Source organism: Ahaetulla prasina, chromosome 13, assembly GCF_028640845.1.
Source record: "Ahaetulla prasina isolate Xishuangbanna chromosome 13, ASM2864084v1, whole genome shotgun sequence".
NCBI classification, from domain to species: Eukaryota; Metazoa; Chordata; class Lepidosauria; order Squamata; family Colubridae; genus Ahaetulla; species Ahaetulla prasina.
Window position 1 is genome coordinate 26,458,687 of NC_080551.1, and position 22,644 is coordinate 26,481,330.

Here is a 22,644-nt window from a genome sequence, read left to right on the forward strand (position 1 = left end):
AACAGGAACGGTGCCTGCAGCTGAATTGGGGGAGGGAGGCGGGTTCTGAAAATGGGCATCCAAGGGGCAAGGCCAGGGCAGCCTGTCTCCACGCTGGCATGCTCCAGACCAAGGACCTCAACTGGGGTGGCGGTTTGGTAGAGTCAGAGCTCCCTGGTAGAGGAGAGCCCAGGCCTTGCTTGGCCCCGCAGGTGCCCTTGGCCTTAGCCATCCTCTTGGCTGGCATCAGAGGAGATCTCCCTCCAGTCTTCTATCTTGCACGCCCTTTAATGGCTGCTTTTACAATCAGCCTTGTGGGGCTTCCATGGATGTTGCCAATTTGTTGCATTCTGGTGTTGCTTTTCCATAAAAGCTGTTTTATATTTAATATGCTTCTGCTGGATTGTTACATTGAGAACCCCACTTGAAGTCCTTTGCATAAGACCTCCTGACCAGCAGGGCCCCCAGAAGCTCAGCCATCCCACCCTTCTGGGAGGCGGAGGGGCGCAGCCTACAAGGGCTTGAGGGGGATTGTTGGAACCGGCTCCCCCGGGGATGGAGCCCTTCCCCCCTCAATGGTCTCCTGGAGGTTCTTAAAAATGAGCTTTTTCTGGACAGCTTCTGTGCATCTTTTGCTGTTTATTTTTAGTGTTCTGCTGAGAATGGTCGTTAATTCATTTTTGTAGTTTAGTTTTTATTTCCTTATAATTCAATCTTACGAGGTAAGTTTTCATTTTTCTTTCTCATTCCTTGAACACTGCTGAGAGCCATGAAATTGTGGCAAGACATATGTTTAATAAATAACTAAGCAGCAAAGTTGGACAAAAGTGTTAAAATGAAACAGTCCCCCATTAAGGAATGCCATGAGGATGGCTGGAGAACATGGCAGGATTTATCGGCCCAATATGCCTGAGACACGCATCCCGGATCTCACGGCAAGACAAAGAGCCCGGCTGGGGTCAACACAGCATCCAGCACAACTCCCTCTATGGCCCACCCAGCCTCTTGGATGGCACCAGCCTGGGCAACTTTTCCAGCTGCAGGAAAGCAGAGAAGGCTTTGGACCGCTAGATGAATATCAGATTAATGTTAGCTTGTTGTAGTCCGTCTCTGTCTGTGAAAAGTTGCTAGCTGCCTGGGTCCCTGCCAGAATCAAGAACATGCCCATTGTTGGGCAGGAGAGAACGGAGGGCACCAGTGGCCCTGGTTCATGGCTGGAAGAGCCACATGGGACACCCTGCTGGCCCTTAATGTTTGTCAGGCTGTCCTGACTCAGGCATTCAGGAAAGAGGGGTTAGGTGCCCATTCGGTACCCTCATGGAAGAAAGAGCTACCACCAGGACTGATCACAGCCAGCTGTGATCTCACATGGCACTACGCCATGCCTCACGCAATGATGGTCTGTGGAATAAGCCAGAATTGCCCTAGGTGCCTTTGGAAACAACAGCCAGGTTCCCACGTTGCATTAAGCCAAAGCCAACAGCCAAGTGATGACTTGGGGGTGCTCCAAGTCCAGCACTCAGAAGAGGCTGGGTGGGGGACTTGTGCTGGTGCGGAGTGCCTGTGACTTCCTGGATGCTTTGGAGCGGGGACAAAATCTGGAGGAGGAAAGGAGCCTTTGGTTTCTGCAGCAGGGGCGTGGATCACCTTTTGGAACTAGTGGATCCGGGACTCTCCCCTGCGGCCCCCTCTTTGACCTGCCACACCAGACAGAACTGCAGCAGCAGCCAGCTGGGAGGGAAAGCAAAAGGCTCTTCCTCTTCCTTGCTCCTGCTGTGCAGCTGCAGCCCCCCCTCCCATTTTTCCTCCCCCCCACCCCAGAGGCTGTCTGCATAGTCCTGGGCCAGTAAGCGGCTGGGATGTTCTCCACAAGCACCAGGCACTGTTTGTGTGGAAAGTAGGGCAGCAGCTGCAAAGAGGAGGGTTAGGAGCTGCAGAACAGGCCACAGGCCTGTCTGGGCTCCCTCGACATTCTTCCAGGGGGCGGGAGAGCTGATGGGAATGTCAGGTTCCAGCCACCGAGGTCCACATGAGAAAGCCGTCCTCCTGAGGACTTGGGCATCCTTGGGGCTCCTAATGACAGCCAGGCCAGGCCTGATGCGTACCCCGAGTTCCCAAGGATAAGAGGTGAAAGTTTGCATTTCAGGCCTTTGGCACATTGCCAAAGAGACACCCTGGAAACTGGCCACAGCAGGCTCAGAATGGCCTGAATTCAGGCAAGAGAAGATCCCAGAAATATTGCAGCAGGAAAGAGAGATTAGGGGATGTGCTGGGAGGGGTGGAAGAGGGCGTCCTTTCACGTGACTCCCAGAGTCGCTCGGACCCTATCACCAAGGGGATCGCAGGTGGTCAGCACCAAGGCCGCAGGGTCATGGAACGGCAACCGTCCCACCTGAGTGGATCCAAAGCTGCCCCATCTCTGAGTTCCGGCTGTTGGCTGCCACTGGCACCGAGGGCAACTGCAATAGAGAGACCCCTTCTGAACACGTCACCCGGGCCGAGCTCTCTGCAGAAACCCTTCTTTGCCCCTAAATCGGCAACTGCTTTTGCCCATCAAACGAAATCTTGGGGTGGGGGCGAATTGACGTGTGCAACAGTAGTGGGTTCCACTTACCTTCGCTACTGGTTTGGAACTGGGAGCATGCAGGGCACTTCTGTGCATGCGCAGAACCTTCTGCGCACGCGCAGAGCATCCGTGATGACGTCCGAGCCGGTGGGTGGAGCCTCCCACCGCCACCACTACCGGTTTGCCCGAACTGGGGCAAACCGGTAGAAACCCACCACTGGTGTGCAAGCTTGAGTTTTGCCGGCCCCTGGGAGTAACGCTTGGGCCAGGGCATTCTCCTCTAAGCCCCCCAGATAGGCTCGGCTTGGGAAGGCAGGAAAGAGGCAGTCTGGCTGGCAGGGCAGGGGTTGCGCTGGGCCCTGGAAAGCCACTCTGCCGGCCGGCCGTTCTGTGAGCTGAGCCTCCCCAGGTCAGGGGGCTCTGCGCTTTGTCTCTGGCCTATCAGACCTGGAGTTTTTCACTTCAAAACTGAATCTTGCCGAGCTGAGATCAAACAGGCAAGGTAGACGCTCAGCCGGTGATTTATCATGGAAAGGAGAAGCATCGGGCCAAAGGGGCCGGGAAGGATGGAGCCAGCGGCATTCCAGCCGTTCCTCATCTCTGTGGAGAAAGCAGCTCCCAAACCGAGCTGAACTGGGGGCTTCCCCACCCCCGTCTTTTTCCCATGGCCTTTCTTTGTTTTGCTTTTTAAGAGATAAATATTGAGAGAGATTGTGTCCTCCCTGAAACGATGAGGTGTTCTCTCGTAAAGAACAGCATTTCCAGAAGCTGATTATTAACAGGAAGGCTAGAATTACTCTCTTCACCTAAAACAACACAGAGAGGCATAATTCAACCCTGTGTTACTGAAAAGGGGCCCAATCCACCAGGAAACTCTCCCAGCAGGGCCTGATTGGTGTCAAGCTGCTCCCTGCAAGCAGTCATTGAATCCTAGGAATTGAACGAGATCCATCTGATCAGCAACGGCTGGTGGGTTGGGGCCTGCCCACCTTCCTTTTTTGGGGATGGATTCTTTCTCTGCCTCCCAAAAGTGGGGATCCTGGAATGATGTGCAGAAAGACCCTCCTTCCTTCCTTCCTTCCTTCCTTCCTTCCTTCCTTCCTTCCTTCCTTCCTTCCTTCCTTCCTTCCTTCCTTCCCTCTGACTCATCTCAAAGGGGTCCTTCCCTCCTTCTCTCGGCAATCCATTTTGTTCTCCATGACTCCCCATCGGGCTCCGCTCGTGCCACTCTCCCTGCCCACCAGCCAGCCCCTCTGCCCCCCTTCAGCCCTGGGTCTCTGCTCAGAGGGATCCCTGGTTTTCAGGCTGGAGCCGCATCTCTCCAGTTGTGACTCCTCTCCTGGAGCATCTGCGCTTGCCATCTTGCAGGCAAACTTGGCTGCCACAGACTGCTTGGCACCCCACTAGCTTATGTGGGTAATTTGCTGTTCAGTGTCCCCTGTGAGTTCCTCTGTGGATAACTGAAAGACTAATGGTCAAATCAACCAGAGCAGAACTGTTGGGCTCACCCCACCCTCAGGCGTCTTGGCAGAGAACAGCAGACAGACCCATACTTTTTGTGTCCTGTCCCCATGATGCTCATCCTACGGAAGAGGACTGATCTAGGCAGTCCACTCTCTTAAAGAGCCAAACAATTTCAGGCAAGGATCCCTGCCTCCCTCCGCATGTATCCAAGGGCCAAAGCCAGGAAAGGACTGACCTTCCTCCCAGGGGAAGGTGGACGACTACTTGGAGGGGGGGATGTCACATCTCCCATGTTTAGCTAAGCCCAGGATCTTCCCCTGCGTGGAAGTGGTCCCGGGTGGATCAGGACAGCCACCAGGCCAAAGGCAGAGGAAGCACAGAGGCTCAGCCTTTGGAAGAGCACCAGGGTTCATTTGCCCAGAATGAGGACAGGAAGGCTGGAGCACGGCCAGAGGCACAAGTGCTGGCCCAGCGTCAGTGGGATTATGAAATACCTACCAAGGGAAATGCAAACTGCCGCATTTTTTGCATGTTTTCAAAATTATCCCAAAAAAGTACTGTTATGTACTCAACTCCAGCCGCAGGACTGACGCTTGGGGCCAAACAGCTGTTATTCCTTCAGAAGCGTCTCTGGCATTTGTCCGCGCCCCCCCCCCTCGAGTTTTACAGGTTTGGCCTCAAAAACTCTCAGAGGATCAAGCATTGTATGAAAAGCGAAGCACTCTGATGGAACTGAAACTGTAACCAGCTACTAAATCACTGCAACTAGAAAATTCTGATTCATCCAAAAACCTGCTTTTCCCCTATGAGGGGTGGGTGGTGAGCCTGTTATTAAGTGGATGCTGAAATCCCTTTCCTGTACAGAAGGGGAAAATCCTTCTGGAATGTCAAAAAGCACAAGGAAGGGGCTTACTAAAACCAGGGACAAGCAAGGCCTGGGAAAGCACATTCAGTCTCCACTGCTGACCACAGGCCACGGCTCAGGTGGACGTGGGTGTCTGGTCCAAGAGGCAGCCCAGTGACATCACCCCCAGCAGCACGGAGGGCATCGCGTATCCCATGCAGCAGCCTGGGAGAGTCTCCCAGCAAAGGAAATGGGAGCCGGACAGCGACTGGGAACTCTGGGGCCAAATGGGCAGCAATCTCTGTCTCTCTTTGCAAAGTTTTCCCGGTGAGAGAAAAGGCCCAGGCGAGCGCCAGAAGCATCAGGCAGCCTCTCTGAGCTCCAGGCCATAGAGAAGCCATTGAAAGGTGTTGCTCTTCTCTGGTTTATCAAAAGGTCGCTATAAAAAAGGCTGGAAGATGTTTTTGCATTTGAAGTTATTCTACTTTCTACTTGAAAATTTCTCTACCCTTAAAACTGGCCACAATTCCTTTGACCTGTGGCTAAGAGAAGGACGATGGGCACCAGGTGGCATTTGCCCAGCAGGTTGCAGCAGTTGAGGGGCAGGGGTTCAGTCAGAGCCCAAGGGGGCAGAGTTGGGGCCCTGAGAGCTCTTTGCACCCACCCTTTCCAGAGTGATGCCCCCCCACCTTAAAGAATCAGCCTGCCCCCACGGTCAGGGCTCCGACCGCATTGGATGACAACACCCATGGCTAACTACTACTGCCCTTCCCCTTGGTTTTTCACCCCAAGAGCTGTAACTCTGGGTTCAACCTAAAACACCATCTTAGCAACTCTTGGGAAACATGGTTAATCAGTTACCTTCCATATATTCACCTACATGCACTGTGGCTTAAGGCTGAATTAAGCTGTAAAAATCCCCCAGCTGATTTATGACTGCAGCTAGCCTTAATTAACCCTGATTCCAGGGCAATTGTGCCGGCTGGAGAGCTTTCCCACTTGAGAAGGAACAATGCCCCCTCTGGGCGGTGCCAATCTGGGCATGATTTACAAAGGGCCCCTTTCTCCCTGAGGCTATCCCTTTCTTCCTCTAGGCTTGGGGAAGAGCTGTATATAATTCACTGATAGCAACATTTGCTGTCAAATAGCCGCCTTGATTTAACGTTGCCCACTACAATGGTCACAATAAATAAGAACAAAACAAACGAGTGGAACGAAAACCCCATTTGAGGCTTCGCAGGGATCCCTGTTCGCACAATGTGTCATCCTTGTCCGAGCCAGTGGCATTTTTACGAACTGGCCCTAATGAAAGTCAGATCAAATGTGCAGCTCTCAGCTTTTAATCAACGTCCACTGGAAGTTCTTAAAAGTCCTGGCAAAGCCTCATTTATCCTTGAAGAATCCGCCAAGCAGGGAGGGGGCTTGTGGCGTGGCACTACCTGACACCAAATGCCTATAACTCCCCAAAAGTGAGTTATTTCAGCATGAGATCGAGCTTGTAAAGCCGCCAGCTGCTGAATTTCAGGACTTGAAACCTTTCCAAGAAGTTGGACAAGGTACTTTATATGGAGGAGAGAGTAAATATTCCCCCTTTACAGCCAAATTGAAGGCAGTCCGTTTACAGAAATGAGTTGGCAAAGCCTGAGTTTTGTTTATACAACATCGTGGGACAGGAAGAAGCGAATGTTAACCATTAACAGTAGCAACTCCTCCGCCACCTCTTCCTGCACTGCGAGACTCCAGGCCCCGCCGGCCCATTTCCGTGTGATGCAGGCGCCCGAGAGGCACCCCTGCAACGCTCAGCAGCCTTGGATGGGGAAGGTCCCGGGGGGGGGGGGGGGGCTTTCAGCCTGCTTGTGGCCGGTTGCACTGCAAGAAAAGTGGGATCCGCTTTGGGGGGGCTGATGGAAGGGCCCTAGTTTTGCCAAACCTGGAGGCACTCACTCCCACTCCTCTAAGCCAGCCACAGCCAGGGGGGTCTCTGCCAGTTGCACACAACAAAAAATGAGGCGGGCAGGAATCCATCCTTCAGGGCAGCCTCTGTCCTGACTCCCAGAAGGGAACCCTGAAACAGGGAAAGCAGCCTAGGGAGAATTTATCCAAAAACTTTCTACTATTGACCTCACCCCATTCCTAAGAGGACCATAAGGGGCGTGCATAAGCGCACAAACGTGCCTACCGTTCCTGTCCTATTGTTTTTCTTTTCTTCTTTCTATATATATGCTTATACCTCCTTATATTTACCCATATATGTTTATATACTATATAATCTTTTGTATGATTCCTACATATATTGTTGTGACAAAATAAATAAATAAAATAAAAATAAATTTTCCTATCTGGTGTCCCAGGTGCAAGTGGAACTACGGCTCCCATGACCCCTGGGGTTGGTGACCAGGGAAGCTGGGAATTGTAGTCCTGAAAATTGTAGTCCTGTAGTCAGATGCAAGAAGGAGGCTGGGTGGCAAAGGCCTCTCTAGCAGAGAGAGAAGGAGGTTTTCCAGCACCCCAAAAGTGCCAGAAGAGGGAAGAGGAAGGGCATTTTAGCCAAAACCAAAAAGGTCCATTTTTTTCTTGCCTTTTCAGATTTTTATCAACAATGAGTGGCAAAATTCGGAAAGTGGGAAAATATTCCCCGTATTTAATCCTGCAACAGGAGAACAGATCTGTGACGTGCAAGAAGCTGACAAGGTAAAGATAAGTGGTGTTTCTAGCCTGCCCTCGCATCTCCCCACAATGGTCCTGTGAGGTAGGTCAGTCTGAGAGAAAAATGGCCAGATGCCAGTGGCCTAGGTGGCTCCATGGCCAGGGAAGAGCTGACATCTTGGTCTCCCCAAGCCCCCTGCGAGACTGCAGAAACCGCAGTTTGCTACTTTGGGGGGGGGCTCTGGTTGCCAAGAGAGGGGGAGGCTCTTGGGTCGTCCTTAGCATCTCTGACCCACCTGCTTCTCCCATTTGGCAGGCTGACACAGACAAGGCGGTGCAGGCTGCTCGGCTGGCCTTCTCCCTGGGCTCTGTGTGGCGGAGGATGGATGCCTCTGAACGAGGACGCCTCCTGGAAAAGCTGGCCGATCTGGTGGAGAGAGACCGGGCCCTCCTTGCCGTAAGTCGGGCAAGTGGGACATTGTGGGAGGAGGCCAAACATTGCTGAAGGAAGCTGTCTTTCCAAAGGCTTCTTCAACTCGAGCCATTGTATGCTTTTGGGAGAGCGCTGAGAGCAGCCACTGAGCTACTCAGCTGAGTCAGCCGACAATGGTGCAGAAACCGTCCTGGTCAGTCCTGGGCAGCTCTGGGTTCCCCCCACCCAGGGTGCCCAAGAGACGCTGGCTGAGCTGCATGGTCCAGCCCACGGTGGTGGAGCACGTGATGAGACCCGACACGGTGGCATGGCTAATGTTATTTTCCACATGTCAGGTGCTTTGAACTAAGCCAGCAAACATCTTAATTCCAGCTTTGTCAACACTTAAATCATCTTACCACCAGCATACGCTGTAAAATCACCACAGGGAGAAGGGAGGGGCTCAGCAAATCAGTCGGCCGTCTGCCGGTGGCTGGATTTGTGGTTCCTGAGCCAAACCTTTGTTGAATTTGTCCACCACAGATGCGGCTGCCGGCCCCACCGGCAGGGAACGGAGGAGCGGCAGCCCTCCTGTGCTTCAGCTGGATTTATGGCTCTCGCCCAGCGGCTTCTACAGATGCATTTCCTCTGCAGCAACCTTCATGGGCAGATAATGGGGGCTCTTAAAAGTGATTTAAGCCATGGCAGCAAACATTTTATGGGGCTCCTTAAGAGGAATATGGGACTATCTCCTCAACCGGGGCCTGCGGCTTCTTTTGATTGGTTTGGAGCCTCGGTGGGGAAGGACACAGGAGCTATCTCGAGTGCCAGAGGAGCCTCGGGCAGCAGCTGAGATGGGCATTCTTGAGCACCCGCTCGGCTTTCCCTGGAGGGCCCATCCAGCTCCTCTTTGAGAGCTGCCACCTGGCAGCTGTTTGGTCCCAGCATTGAGAGGGCCGGAGGCCATTTTGCCTTGTGCTGAGGCCCAAAGGCTGGTCTCAATGACTTGGGCGGGGCAGCCCTCAAAGAGGGCTGGATTGCACCTCCAGCCCTTGGGGCACCAGGGCCAGGGTGCTTTTTTGGGGGGGGCTCCCCGCTTTTCAGGGGTAGCTAGTCCCCCTGACTAGGTGGGTCAGTGGCTAAGACACTGAGCTTGTCAATCAGAAAGATTGGCAGTTCAGCCATTCGAATCCCTAGTACAGGTCTCCTGCGTGAGCAGGGGGTTGGATTAGATGACCTCCAAGGTCCCTTCCAACTCTGTTACTGTTACTGTTACATGTCAGAAAACTGCTGCCGGAATGGCTTTGAGGCAGTGGTGAAATCTAAAATTTTTCCCTACTGTTTCTGTGAGGTTTGGTGTGTTTGGGGGGGTTTCCTGTGACTTAGTGAGCATGGCCAACTTGATGTCACTCACAGCCATGCCCACTCAGTCACATGACCACCCCCCACCAAGTCACACCCATAGAACCCAGTAGGAAAAAAAACAATAATTTCTATTTTCCATTCTAAAACCCTATTTTCCCCTGTTGCGAGATGCCGGCAGCCGCAGCCTCTTTTTTTCAGTCTGCCTGGAGGTGCTTCTTGTGCTGAAAGATGTAGCGGCTGCAGGTTTCTTGTAGTGAAACTTACCGGAGCCACGCTCCTCTTTTTAAATGCGCCGCTGCCATTGCCGCACTGTTCCACGCGCCGGCCGTGCATGCACACACTGTTGCTTGCTGCTGCTGCTGAAAGTGAACGGCAGTGGCACAGTGGTGCTCCAGGAGGGCAGTCTGGCTGCGGATGTCCCAGGGCTGCTGCACTTGCACATGTGCATGTGCTGTGCAACTGCCGTTCGCTTTCTTCCTTCTCCCACCGCGAAATGAAAGCGAACAGCGGCGAGGTTGCTTTGGAAGGGCAGGCGGACATGTACATACTGTGCAGCCAGGTGGGTAAGGAGAGCGGCGGTACCTTTCAAGACTTGGGGGCTGCATTGGCCTCTCCACCCATGCCATGTCCCTCTCCAACTGCCCGCGGTGACCTGCTCTTCAGCAAGATGAACTGCTAGCCGCACTGGCCTGGCTGGGTAAGTGCCACTGCCCAGGCTGAAGGGAAAGCGCTGTGGACTCCGCAGTGGCATAGCCGGACCTGGCCCTCTCTTCGTGCAGGGGGGCTGCCGCCTCGCTGGTCGCCGGCAGCTTCAGCACCTCTTGCTCCGGTTTTTCGCTGGCAGGAAGCAACGCCTTGGCTGAGCCTCCTTCCCCCGGAGTTCCGGACTCCACGGGCCAATGGCGCCAGCAGTCAAAGAGACCAGGCAGGTGGCCGGGTGGGAAGCCGGTGGGCTCCTTCGGAGCCACCAGCACAGGAGGCATGCGGAGCTGGGTGGAAGGCGGCCTTTTCTGCAGCATCCCCCTCCCATCTTTGGATTGCCCTGCTGGGGGCGGGGATTCTGCCTTTGCAGAAACAGGGTGGGCGCATGTGCAGCAGCCCCAGGACGTCTGCTTGTCCTCCTGGAGCACCACTGCCACCCCTGTCAGCCCCAGCATAGCTGGGCCACCTGCCCACCCACTGGCCGGGTCAGGCTGGATGCTGACCTTGGAAGGCAAGCGGGCATGGGGGATTGCCAGGAAGGCCATGTGGAAGGCAGGCAAGCATGGCAGGGCTTCAGAGAAGGAAGTAGGTTGCTAGCTCCCTTCCACGAGGCCCCAACATGCTTGCCTGCCTTCCACATGGCATTCCGCTTGCCTGCCTTTGCAAGCTGGCCACGGGGACGCTGGGAAGGCAGCATGAAAGGCAGGGAAGTATGGCAGGGCTGCGGGCTGAGCAGAAACTGGATGGGGCGAGCGACCAGAACCCGGAGGACCAGTTCAGTGTCATAGCCAGCCAGCAGCTGCTACCGGTTTGGCAAACCAGGCCAAATGTCCACTAGCGGTTCTCCTGAACCGGTCCAACCGCGTAGGATTTCACCCCTGCTTTGAGGTACTATGTGGAAAAAGACAGTGCCCCACCCACCCAGCACAGAACTCACTGCAGTGCAATGCACAGTGGACGCTGCATGTCCTGAGCAGCCCCCTTAGCAATGTCTCAGGATTTTGACCCTGCAAGTGGGGTCTCCAGATGAATCCCACTGGGGTCCCACCTGGCCTGGACTTGAATTGCTCCTTGTTTAGGCCTCTGGTGGCTTTCTGCTGTTAGATGGATTGGCAATTCTGGGAAGCTCTAGGCCACCTCTCTTCATGTGCCGTAGACACTGAGGGCATGCTGGCCACAGCATTGGCAGGGCAGCACTGTGTGCAGAACGACTCTGTTTCACCAAGCTCCAAGAGCAGGTGTCCCTGCCGGACACTCCTCACAGCTCTGTTACCAAACTGAAAACTAAGCCTTGATTCTTGCATCTCTTGGCCTTCCAGACCATGGAGTCACTGAACAGTGGGAAGCCCTTCCTCCAGGCCTTCTACGTTGACCTTCACGGCGTCATCAAGACCTTGCGGTATTTCGCTGGTTGGGCAGACAAGATTCACGGATTGACCATTCCAGTGGGTAAGTTAGAATCTGTCCTGCATTAGTTCTGTGGCATATCTCCAGTGCCAGGTGGGGGCACCTGCAGGGAGCAGCTGTCTTCTGAACTCTTTTCCTCCTTTGAGCCCAAAGATACATTCTTCCTTAAATTCAGAGCTGGGCCATTAGCACCTTTGCCATTTCAAGTTCCAGCAGCATCTCCAACTGGAGACTGGTCACCTGTGAGTGGACGCAAGGCAATCCTCTGCTAGAGGGCCCCCTTCCATGCCCCTGGTCTTCCTGCAGACCCATTGTTCTCTGGGGCAGAGTGTACTTGTCGGGCTCTGTTTAGCATCCAGACTGATCCCCCACCCGCCAGCCATAAGCACCTTCCCCTGAGCCGGAGAAGGCTGCTGAAACACAGCCAGATGAGAACCACAAATGGCTTGATGCTTTCCTGCCGCAGTTTAAAGCAGGATCCTTTTAATTTCAGTGGTTTTATGGAAACAGTAAAACTTCCAGCATTGCCTGCTCAGTTTCCACCCAGGAGGGCAATTTGCAGCCACAGAAAGATCAACGTTTGGGCAAAGCAGTCTGTTTTTGTCAAACACCGTTACTCAGCCTCACTCACACCCATTTTATAGTGCACATCAGGTGGGCAGGCAAGGTACAGAGAAGTCGGCCGACTTTAATCTACCTCCTCCCCAGAAACCCTTCTGCACGAGGGAAGTCTATTAAGTTGGCCACTTAAACTGTAAATCCTGAGAGTGAGGAAAAGCTGCCCCCAAAGGCCGCCTTGAGCTCTGGAAGTCCTGGCAGGTCGGGCTGGGTCAAAGGAGCCACCCTTGCCTGGCCCCAAGTTGCGCTTTAGTTCACCCTCTGGACCCCCATCTCAGGCCAGGAATGGCCCTGAAAAGTAGGGCCCAGGGTGGCCGAGCCAAGCCGGGTGAAATTGGACAGCAAAGCAGCTAATCAAGCCCCAAAGTCTGGGGCCTCTTAAGGGAAGTCCTGAGTGCTCGAATGCCCACCCCCGAGAAAGGTTTCCCCCTCTTTAACTGGGAGATAAAGCCTCCAGCTTGGCAGATAGCCAGCTCAGCTCTCCTGGGCACCTGGCAGCTTCTGCAGGGCACTTCTCAATGGAAGGAGAGGGCACCGGCGGGCACTGCCAGAGGCTTCAGTCCACTCAGGGCATGGGGAATGTTCACTCTCTTGGGATTACATTTTAAAATAATGTCCCTGGAAATCTGAGGCTGGAATTTCCCATCTGCTTCTTGCCTCAGTCCAAGTGCAAAGACTCCATGTGTCCGAATCGCTTCAGAACCGCCCAGCCAGCCTTAGCACACCAGAGAAAATGGTTCCTTGAGAGCTGCTTCTCCTGGTTTGGGGTCCAGAAAGGGCTTTTGGCTTCCCAAATGGGGTTGGTCAGAAAATGCTCAACTCCCAAACATCCCTTGGGGGTGAGGCAGCCCCTCCCCAAGAAAGAGTTGGCTGCAGCTGCACTGCCTGGTATGGCCTGCCCAGACCTGATGCCCTCCAAATGGCTCTGGCTACCAACTGGCCTATCCAAGAGGAGGATGGGGAGGGGGTTCCGTCTCCTTTTATCTCCTCTGGGCCTTTTCCTAATTAGCCTCCCGGGCCCTCCCCTCTCCCTCCTTTGGGGTGGAAGCTTTCCGTATCAGCTCTCCCTTTTTGGTGATAACTGGCCAGTCTTTATGTGGCTCCTTGGAATGCCTTGAAAAAATTACTGCTCACCAAAGCAGATCCCAGCTGGCCAGGCAGATCCTCTTTCCTCCAGCCCCTCCCCAAGTTGTTCATCGGAAGGAGTGGGAAGTACGGCAAGGCAGAGAAGGCCCTGTGGCCTCCCTTGCTCTAGATGACCCTGGGGGGTGCTGTGCCCGGCATCACCCAGATGGGTTGCAGCCTTCTGTGAGGCAAGCGATGTGTGTCACTGCCAGGCCTCTCTGCCAGGTCCTGCTTGGTTGGCCTTTGAGCAAAGACGCCTGGTGGATGCTTAGTCGGATCCACCCTTCCAAACTGAGCCTTCCCAGGCAAGGATAGGCTCGGGCCCGTTCAAAGCAGAATAGCCAGGAAGCCGACAGAGCCAGTCCACTGTCGGCTTCCTGGCAGCAGATCAGGGGCTTTGGCTCGCCCCTCCCGAAAGCAAAGTCCCTGGTAGATGGGCCACCAGCTGGGTGATGGGCTCTGGCCCACGGAGCAGAGGGAGCCCCTGAAAGGGAGAAATGCTCAGGGAAGGGCTTGTTTGGGCCAGAGGATGGGAGCAGCTGGGCTTTGTGGCTGGCCGTGTGATGCTCCCCAGCGTACCCCTGGTACCACGCACGCACGCACACACAGTGCTGCTCGTCTCCCTCCGGTTGCTCCTCTTGGGGTGCTGGTGAGAGTAAGCAGGCCCCTCTTTTCCAGACGGAGATTATTTCACCTTTACGAGGCATGAGCCCATCGGGGTGTGTGGACAGATCATCCCGGTGAGTCTCTCCGCTGCACCTCGTATTTATTTTCATTGGAATTGGCTCCCTTGAAGGGGCTTCAGCCTGGGTGTGTTTCTCATTAGGGGTGGCCGGGCCGGGGGAGAGGCAGGGGAAACACACTGCAGGCGGATTCGTAGCCGTCGGTCGCCCTTCCACTGCTTATTTGCACATCTTAATAGAGTTTTAGAGCAGCGTTATTAAGGGAGCCTCCAGCCTCAGAATTCCCAGGACCAGAGTAAGTAAAGCCAAACAATCCAGCAGCCTTTGGTGGCTGTTGGCCAACAGAGACTCACGCAGGGAGGTGGAAGGGAAGGAAGGGGGGAAGTGAAGAAGGAAGGAAGGAAGGAAGGAAGGAAGGAAGGAAGGAAGGAAGGAAGGAAGGAAGGAAGGAAGGAAGGAAAGAAGAAAGGAAAAGGAAAAGGAAAAGGAACCCAAACACCCTCCTGGAGGCATTTCACCTTTTGTTTTCAACAGGTCCAAACTGTTAGGGCACCCAGCAGGGGTGCAGTAGGTGCCATACCTTGTATCTTCTTTCCTGAAACACCCCAGGACAACTAGGCCACTCCTCCCAGGGGGCCGGGAGGGTCTGTTGAGCAGTATAGCAGAAGGGCCACTCTTCCCCTCGGCCAGCAGCCAGCCTCTTCCTCCCTTGGGACACCAAGCAGAACCGCAGCACCTCAGCTTTGTGTTTTTGGCAGGAAGGGTGCTGAAAAGTGCCACAATGGAACAGGGCTCCCAAGGGGCCCTCTGTGCCAGCCTCCCTGGGCCAGTTTGTGTGCCATCTGCTCCCCCCTCCCCCCCCCCCGTTTCTTGCAGGAATTGGCAACCAAGTACTTCTTCTGGGAAAAGTCCTTCCATGTTTCCACATTGCTCTGCTCAAGTCGCACTCTGGTTGAGCCACAGTGCAGAGTTGGTTGAGGGACATGGGGCAATCAATGGGGCAGGGTTACAGGATTGATTTGCATGCCCCCGTCACCCATGACCCTATAAAAGGAGAGAGAATTTTGCTGCAAGGATAAGGACAAAGCCAATCCATCCGGTCAACCGATCCAGAACCTTTTTCTTGACTAAAATGATGTGCTGACTAACTCACAACAAAAGCGTTTTGCTTGCACAGTGGAACTTCCCCCTCCTGATGTTTGCATGGAAGATTGCACCAGCCCTTTGCTGTGGCAACACGGTGGTCCTCAAGCCGGCAGAGCAAACCCCACTCACCGCCCTCCACCTGGGCACCCTCATTAAGGAGGTAAGGAGCCCCCGGCACATGCGTGGCCCCGGGCCCCTGATCTCCACGGCTTTCGCTCAGCCGTGCTCTCTCTCCCTCCCCCTTTCCTTGACAGGCGGGGTTTCCTCCAGGCGTGGTCAACATTTTGCCAGGATTTGGACCCACAGTGGGGGCGGCAATTGCTTCGCACACAGGGATTGATAAAATCGCCTTCACGGGTTCCACAGAGGTAAGCGTGGGTGCTGTGGGGGGGGGGGGAGAAGAGAGCATCACCCTGGCATTCAGGAACTAAAGCTTTCAGGAAACCCCCCCCATGCCAAGAATAGACCAGGTGCCAGGTGACTGGTGTTGTGGCCAGTACTCAGCGCCTTTCCAGTAATGGCAACCCCTCTTCGCATCACTTCTCAGACCTTGTGTAATTCCTTCCTCCCTGCTCCAGCGGTCTGTGTCCCCCTCAGGGCACCTTCAATGACTCATGCAGGTTGTGAGAGAGGGGCTTCCTCCTTCCCTTCCCGCTCCATTAGAGTCTCAGGGAGCTGCCGTCAGGTGTCCTAGTGAATTTGGTGAATGGCTGCGGCCTGTGTTTGGTTAAGGCGACTCCCGCACAGGCTGCTACTGACTTACTGTGGGAAGGAAACACAGAAAGGTTCGGTTACAGAACTGCCAATTGCAGCCAAAATAAATGTTCCCTGTCATTTCAGAGGGCTTTCGTTTTTAATAGGCGTTTAAAATTAAATTGGATTTTGCCCAAATTCGGTATTTGCTTTGAAAAGCTGGTAGCAGGAAGTGAAAAGCATTGCAGGATGAAAAAAGCCATTTTCTAAGAACCTAAAGCAGGAGCAGCTGGAATATTTTAATCCAACTTGAATGTAAACTGCTTCATGTTGGTTTTGATTTCCTGTCCTGTGGAATTCTTGGAGCAGCAGGTCAGCCGAGTCCCTTCCAGAGATGTTTGGAGATACATTCCTTGGCCAGCTGGGCCCCAAGAAGCCCCCTTGTTTCCCCACAATCCCTTGTGAGGGCTCTTGGTCTGCTCCTGGCTACCCAAGAGATTCAGCTCCAGCAACCACCAGTTTCGGCCAGACAGAACAGCTTTCAGCTCAGGCCAGGGGTGAAATGCTCCCGGTTTGCACCAGCTCCCCCGATTAGGTAGCGATGGCAGCTGCTGGTTTGGAGGACCGGTAGCAAAAATCCCTGGCCCCTCTGCCTCTGCTGAGCCGCACCATCAGCAGAGGTTTTTTTTTTTACTTTTAAAAGTTTTTCTTCAGCTGAAACATGCCTTCAAAAGTAAAAAAAAAACCCCTCTGATGATCGCGGGGCTGAGCAGAGATCATCAGAACACTTTTTAAAAAAACCCTCTTCAGCCGAAGGGGAAAAAGAAAAAAGAAAAAAACCCGAGGTTTTAAAAGCCTCCTCTGGCGATCCCAGAGGAGTTTCCTGATCCTCACAGGCTTTTAAACTCACTTTTTAACAGCCCCCACTTATAAGAGCCCCCACCCAAGCCCAGCCAATTCCCCCTCCTCACTTACCTATAATTACTGCTCTTTCGGGCTGGCAACGGCATGTTTTCTTCAGCTACTGAAGGAAAAAAAAGCTTGCTTTGACTTCCTGCTTTGCTGGCTGAGGAACTCTGGGATTTGAAGTCCACAATAAAATAAAATAAAATATTTGTGCAGCTTTCTGAGATTTGGTGTGTTTCTGTAGTGTTTCACTCTAACTACACAAACACACAAAATCTCAGAAAGCTGTATATGGCATTTTGTGAGTGTGTGTGTGTGTGTGTGAGTGAGTTGTGTGTGCGTAAAGAGTGAAAGTTGGTTTTTGAGCTTTTTGTGGCTGTGTGAAGTGTGAAGTGCAGCTGCTTTTACTTTGTGTGTGAATCTGTTGTGTTGTGTGTGTGTAAAGTCTGAAAGTTGGTTTTTGATACCTCTTATTGTTTTTTATACTTTTTTATTTTTATTATTTATTGTTATTGGCCACGCCCACTCAGTCATCTGACCACCAAGCCACGCCCACCAATTAAGCCACACCCACAGAATCGGTAGGGAAAATTTTTAGATTTCACCCCTGGCTCAGGCCCATGGACGTTTCAAAAGATGTGGGCAGTGGTGAAATTCCAGTGGTTTACACCGGTTCGGGCAAATCAGTAGTGATAAAAGCTACTGGTTCAGCAAACCAGTAGTAAAAAAAAGCTACCAGTTGATCCAAACTGGTATATCCGACAATCAACTGTGCTGCATGATTTATATTCACTAGAAAGCAGGATTTCCGGCTTTCTAGTGAATCTAAACAGCGCGGCAGAGCTGTTTCCCCCCCTCGCTGTTCTACTTACCTTGTTAAGCGTCCTTTTTCCGCACGCAGCATGCGTTTGGTGCACATTGTGCATGCACGTGCATGCAGTGTGCATTTGGTGTGCACCACGCATGCGTGGGCAGCGAACTGGTGGCAAACCGCGTAGGATTTCACCATTGGACGTGGGGTTTGTGGCCCTGCAGTGGGCTTGGGTCCCTCCTGGAGAATGCTTGCTGGTCCTCGGGGCTGGTGGGCAAGAGGAAGTGCAAACTTTCCAGGCCCCTGCAGCCCCTTCCCTTCTTTCTTTTACTCAACTGTAACAAGAGCCTTTCTCGATGCAGTACTCAAGCATGGAGCCCTTTGCCACTGAAGCTCTTTCCCCAGAATTCTTGGACTGCATAGGAAGAGACACTCGGCTGGCACAGCTTCTGTCCTGGCAGGGCTGGAAATCAAGGCGGAGGTTATTCTTCAGCCGTGCTCCTGGACCCTCTGCAGGCTTGGTTAGAAAAAGGTGCTGCCAAATTCAGGAGGTTTCTGATGAAAACAGGATCTCTGCCTGGGCTGGTAACTGGGAGGCATCCCGCAGTTAAGATTTGCGGCTTCACCCAAGGTGATACTGAGCGACGCCCAGCCCGCCTGGGATGGACACAGGTTTGGCTCGGCCTTTCCAGGATCCCAGGCACCGTTCTTCTTCCTCCCGCTTGGGCACCAGAATGGATGCTCCTCCTGGGATCCTTTGATGTGCCCCCTTCAAGCTCCCTCCCCTGCGCAGGGCTCACTTCCCACAGGTGGAGGGCTGGCGGCCCATGAGCCTCTCACGGCCACGGACCAACTTCCCCAAACTCCCTGGTCATGGGTCACTTCCTCACACAGCCCCCCCATCGCCAGCTTTTCATCTATGGCTCATTAGAGACGGCGCTGCAAAGCAGGCGCAACGTGGCCCTTGTTTTTCCCAAAGTTGTGCCTGACCCCCCAAGGATCAGAAGTGGGAAAATAGCAAAAAAGCCCTCCTTCGAGGCCCTCCCTTCTCCACCAGAGGGATGGTTACTGCCTTTTCCTTCTGTGGCCTGCTTCTTCTGCAAAGCAGCATTCGGAGAATGCGGGAGCATGCGGGAGGCAGGAGGGTCCTGCTTCTCTCTTCCCTTTCCACCGGTCCCCCCATCTGCTCCTCCTTTGATCTTTGCCCTTCAGCTGCTTGGCACCATTGACATTTCAGAGTTGTGCCCACCTTTCCCTGGGCCACCAATGGAATCAGGCTTCAAGGTTGGGGGCCAGGCTGGGGCTGTGGATCAAGTGGGTCTGCCCCAAGTCAGCCTTGCTCTGCATGCCCCACACTGGTGCATCTGTGGGTCATTTCCATGCCCCCCAGGGACAGTAGTGCCTTCTGCTTCCTTTCTACTGCTGAGCCAAAAATTAGAGGGGTGTTCATTGCCAAGGAGGCAAAAAGCCACCTTTTCATGTTGTCAGGAAAATGTGGGGTTGCCAAGCAAAGAGGTGAAGCATCAGGAGGGAGGACCTTCCATGAGATCTCTTGAACAACAGGAACAAGACATGGAGGAACAGAGATGGAGTAGAAATGCTTCTACTCCGCACTTCCTAACCCAAGTTACAAAATGAAACACCACAAATTCTCCTAAATTAGGTAGTCTTGCAGGGTGTCTCTTAGGTCTGACATTTGGTAGCCATAACCACCGTTGGCCCTTTTTAAAATTCTTTGCCTGAGAATTTCTTAGTCGGCGGCTCTTGGAAACTGAATACCGGATTCCTGGATTAGCCTGATCTGACCTGATCCCTTTGGGCAAGCCTTGTGGGGAAAAGGCCAGCAACGCATTGAGATTTACTCAGGAAGGCAGGTTTGGGTGTCGTTTTTGGGAGCTGGAAAGCATGAATTCATCGTAGATGGCCACATTGTGGTTGGCTCCTCTTCCGAGAGCTTTGTAAATTTCCAGTGCTTAGCTGGAGTTTCTGTCCCAAAGCCATTGCATTGTTGTTTCCCTCTCAAAAGATGATTTACGTTTCCTCACCCCCATTCTGTCTCCTGTAGACAGAAACTCTAGACTCATCTCAGAACAATTGAAGTTTGATCCAAGTTTACTTTCCCTCGGCAATCCGATGCGGCTTGTGTGTAGAGATGAATGGTCGGGGTTGGGTGGTGCAGCAGAGACACACCCCAGTGAGCCGGACTCCTTCTGTTTTGCAAAGTTGTGTTTCTTTTTAATGGTTTTGGTGCAAGGTCCAAGATACTAAGCCAGGTCCCTCAGCAACTTCGATCAAAGGCTTGGGAAAGGCTGTGCCTGCCTCGCTTGTGCGAGTGTTTTCTTTATGCCGTGAAGAGCTGAACAAAGCATAAGTTCATCATTAGTCAACAAGATATGGGGCAGGACCATCAAAGCAAACTACGGGAGAGGCCAATATTGGTTCACGCCAAGCAAATGTTTGGAGCAAACAGCTGTCTTACCGCTGATCATCGCTGCCCTTCTCAGCAGGCACCTCCTGCCTCCTTGCCAGAGCCCGGCCAGCCGGCCACCTCCGGGAAGAGCAGCAGGCCTGGGCCTGCACCTTTCCCAGGGCATCTTGTCCTCCAGGCTCAGACACCTGGAGCCACCCCCCCCTCCTGAGGAAAAATCTCCCTGCATGGCTCCTGGACCTGTTTTCAGACCTTCTATCCAAATGTGGCGGTGATCTCCATCTCAGTGGCAACCCTGAATGGGCCTCCTTGCGAGCCTAGGAAGTTGCCCCCAGCCATGGAAGCCAGTTGGGAGTTGGTGGATGACGTCAGGGAAGGAGGCTTCTTGGCGCCAAAGGAAGCCATTTTGCCTCGAGGGTCTCCTTCTCAAGTTCCACCCTAATATATATACAGAACCTCCCCTGGGGAGCAACTCCTTTCAGTTTTCCACCTCGGCCCTGAAATGTCTTTGTCAAGCCTTCCACCCTCCTTGGCGACAACCCAATTCTGAATGTAGGATGGGCTGAGGCCGCCTCCTGGGCTTTGTGGCAGCTGGCCTGGCAGGATGAGCTCAGCTGGGCACCAACAGCTGACTGGTTCAGGCAGCTGATTTCCATGTCGGCCCAAGAGGGGGCCCGTGTTTGCACAGCAAATGGCCCCCTCCTAGAGGCTGGCATAAGCCTGGCATGCTCCACAAGGCTCCAGGGAGGTGTCCAATACCTGCAAGGGGCTCCTTTTGCCTGCGTTACATTCCTCTCTTTTAATATAACCATTTTCCATTCACCCATAAACCACATCTCCAAAGCAGCTCACCACAAATTTAAAACAGAGTTTTTAACAAATTACAAAGAAAGCAATTCAAAACAAACTGGATAAAAGAACAATACGGATGAGAACAAATAGGATTTTGACAGCCTTTCCCCCCACTGAAATTGCATAAATTTATTGGGCTGTTATTTGGTAGTTCTGAAGTCAGAGAAACCTCACTCTGTGCGAATCAAATAAGTGTAAAATTTTCATCAGGCCTTCTCCCACATAATGCAAAGGGGGTCAACAGAACCAAGTGCTACTGGCCGGTCTCTGAGTAAAAGCTCAGCTTTACCTGAGAAGAACCAGGTTTTCTTCCCACACACGTCTCCATGGCTTTGTGGCTAGTGCTCTAATCTCCCCGCTGCTTCTGACCCCCCCAAAGCAGGGGTGGTGGTGGGGTTACCTGGCGTGCACTGAGCTTTTCTGGGCTCCCCCTTCTTCTTCCTTTCAGGTGGGGAAGCTGGTTCAAGAAGCAGCCGGCAGAAGCAACTTGAAGCGGGTGACGCTGGAACTCGGGGGGAAGAGCCCCAACATTATTTTTGCGGACGCAGATTGTAAGTTGGCCCCTTTGCAGGGCACTCTTGTTCTTAGAAAAACCCTCTCTCTCTTTCTAGAAGATAGAAAATGGAGCAGTAATATTTAAAATACACAGAAAAGAGATAAAACAAAGACCAAAATGCAGAAAAAAGAGAAAGAAAAGATGATTTTTGATTTTCTTGTATAACAGCTATAAGTGTAAATTATTCTATAATCACAGCATGACTTATATTTTTAAATAATCTTATTTTTTCTAATCATCAAAACCATCTCTCAAAGGAAAGGAGGGGTCCGTCTAGGTTGGACCCCAGCAGACAAATGAGGCAAATGGCTGCGGCTACTGCATTTGCATTTGAACCCAGGAGCCATTCTGCTTTGCTTCAGATGTTATTCAGCTTGTGCAAGCAAAACCGTTAATGAGTCCATTGTGGGCACAGCCGGTACCAACTGCCACAAGCAGCAGCTCGTGGCTTTTCTCCTAGCTCTCCTTGGGCTCTGGAAACCATCTTGAACTCTGCCCCGTTGAAAGGGTTCCCACCCCAAGCCATAGGATGCTCTGGTCTTTTAACCCCCCCCAGCCCAGCAGCCCACCCCCCTTGGAGGGCCGGGCAGGGTATGTGGGTGATGCCTTAGGGGTCTCTCTGGTCTTGCAGTGGAGCAGGCAGTGGAGCAGGCCCACCAAGGGGTCTTTTTCAACCAAGGCCAATGCTGCACGGCTGGCTCCCGCATCTACGTGGAGGAGCCCATCTACGATGAGTTCGTCCGGAGGAGCGTGGAACGGGCCAAGAGGAGAGTTGTGGGGAGCCCCTTTGACCCCACCACCGAGCAAGGGCCACAGGTTGGTGGGTAGGGGATGGGCCGCTTGTGCCTGGAGCCCAATCTTGAGCAAGCGGCAGGGAGAGACCCACAATGGCAGGGCAGAAGGGAAAGCAGGGCCAGAGTCTGGGGCCAGTGGTGCCAAAGAGCCTCCCCCTCCCCCTCTTCTCTTGAGATCGACAAGAAGCAGTACAACAAGATTCTGGAGCTGATCCAGAGTGGTGTGGCTGAAGGGGCCAGGCTGGAGTGCGGGGGCCAAGGATTGGGGCGCAAGGGCTTCTTCATTGAACCCACCGTTTTCTCCAACGTGACTGATGACATGCGCATCGCCAGGGAAGAGGTATCCATCTGACACACACCCCGACTCCACTCTCCCCCTCCCCTGCTATGATTTCAAACCCTCTGTTGGGCTCAGCCAGGCCCCTAAGTCCTCCTGAGCTGAGAGGCTACAAGGCCCTGCTTGGCTGTTGAGCTGGATCCAACATCTGCATAGCTTCCTGGAAGAGCCACCAATAAGTTCATCACCAGGGACAGCCGAGTCTCCCTTCAACTGGCCAGAGGTACTTCTCCCGCCCTTTCCTGGTCCAAGGAGGTGCTTCTCAGCCTTGCAGCTGGGGTCTCTTGGGGGGTTGTGTGTCGCTTCCTCA

General features: G+C 53.3%; 1 protein-coding gene across 2 annotated transcripts in view; it reads left to right on the plus strand.

The window, feature by feature from the left end:
- The window catches only part of ALDH1A2 (aldehyde dehydrogenase 1 family member A2), a 32,393-nt gene that overhangs the window by 7,022 nt on the left and 2,727 nt on the right, over positions 1-22,644 (plus strand). For both annotated transcript variants that reach the window (XM_058156730.1, XM_058156731.1), the window contains 9 exons: positions 7,440-7,544; positions 7,816-7,956; positions 11,298-11,427; positions 13,807-13,868; positions 14,989-15,117; positions 15,212-15,325; positions 21,096-21,198; positions 21,835-22,019; positions 22,173-22,337. In XM_058156730.1, the coding sequence (XP_058012713.1) occupies positions 7,440-7,544; positions 7,816-7,956; positions 11,298-11,427; positions 13,807-13,868; positions 14,989-15,117; positions 15,212-15,325; positions 21,096-21,198; positions 21,835-22,019; positions 22,173-22,337 (1,134 nt within the window). The remainder of the gene's footprint in view (positions 1-7,439; positions 7,545-7,815; positions 7,957-11,297; positions 11,428-13,806; positions 13,869-14,988; positions 15,118-15,211; positions 15,326-21,095; positions 21,199-21,834; positions 22,020-22,172; positions 22,338-22,644) is intronic.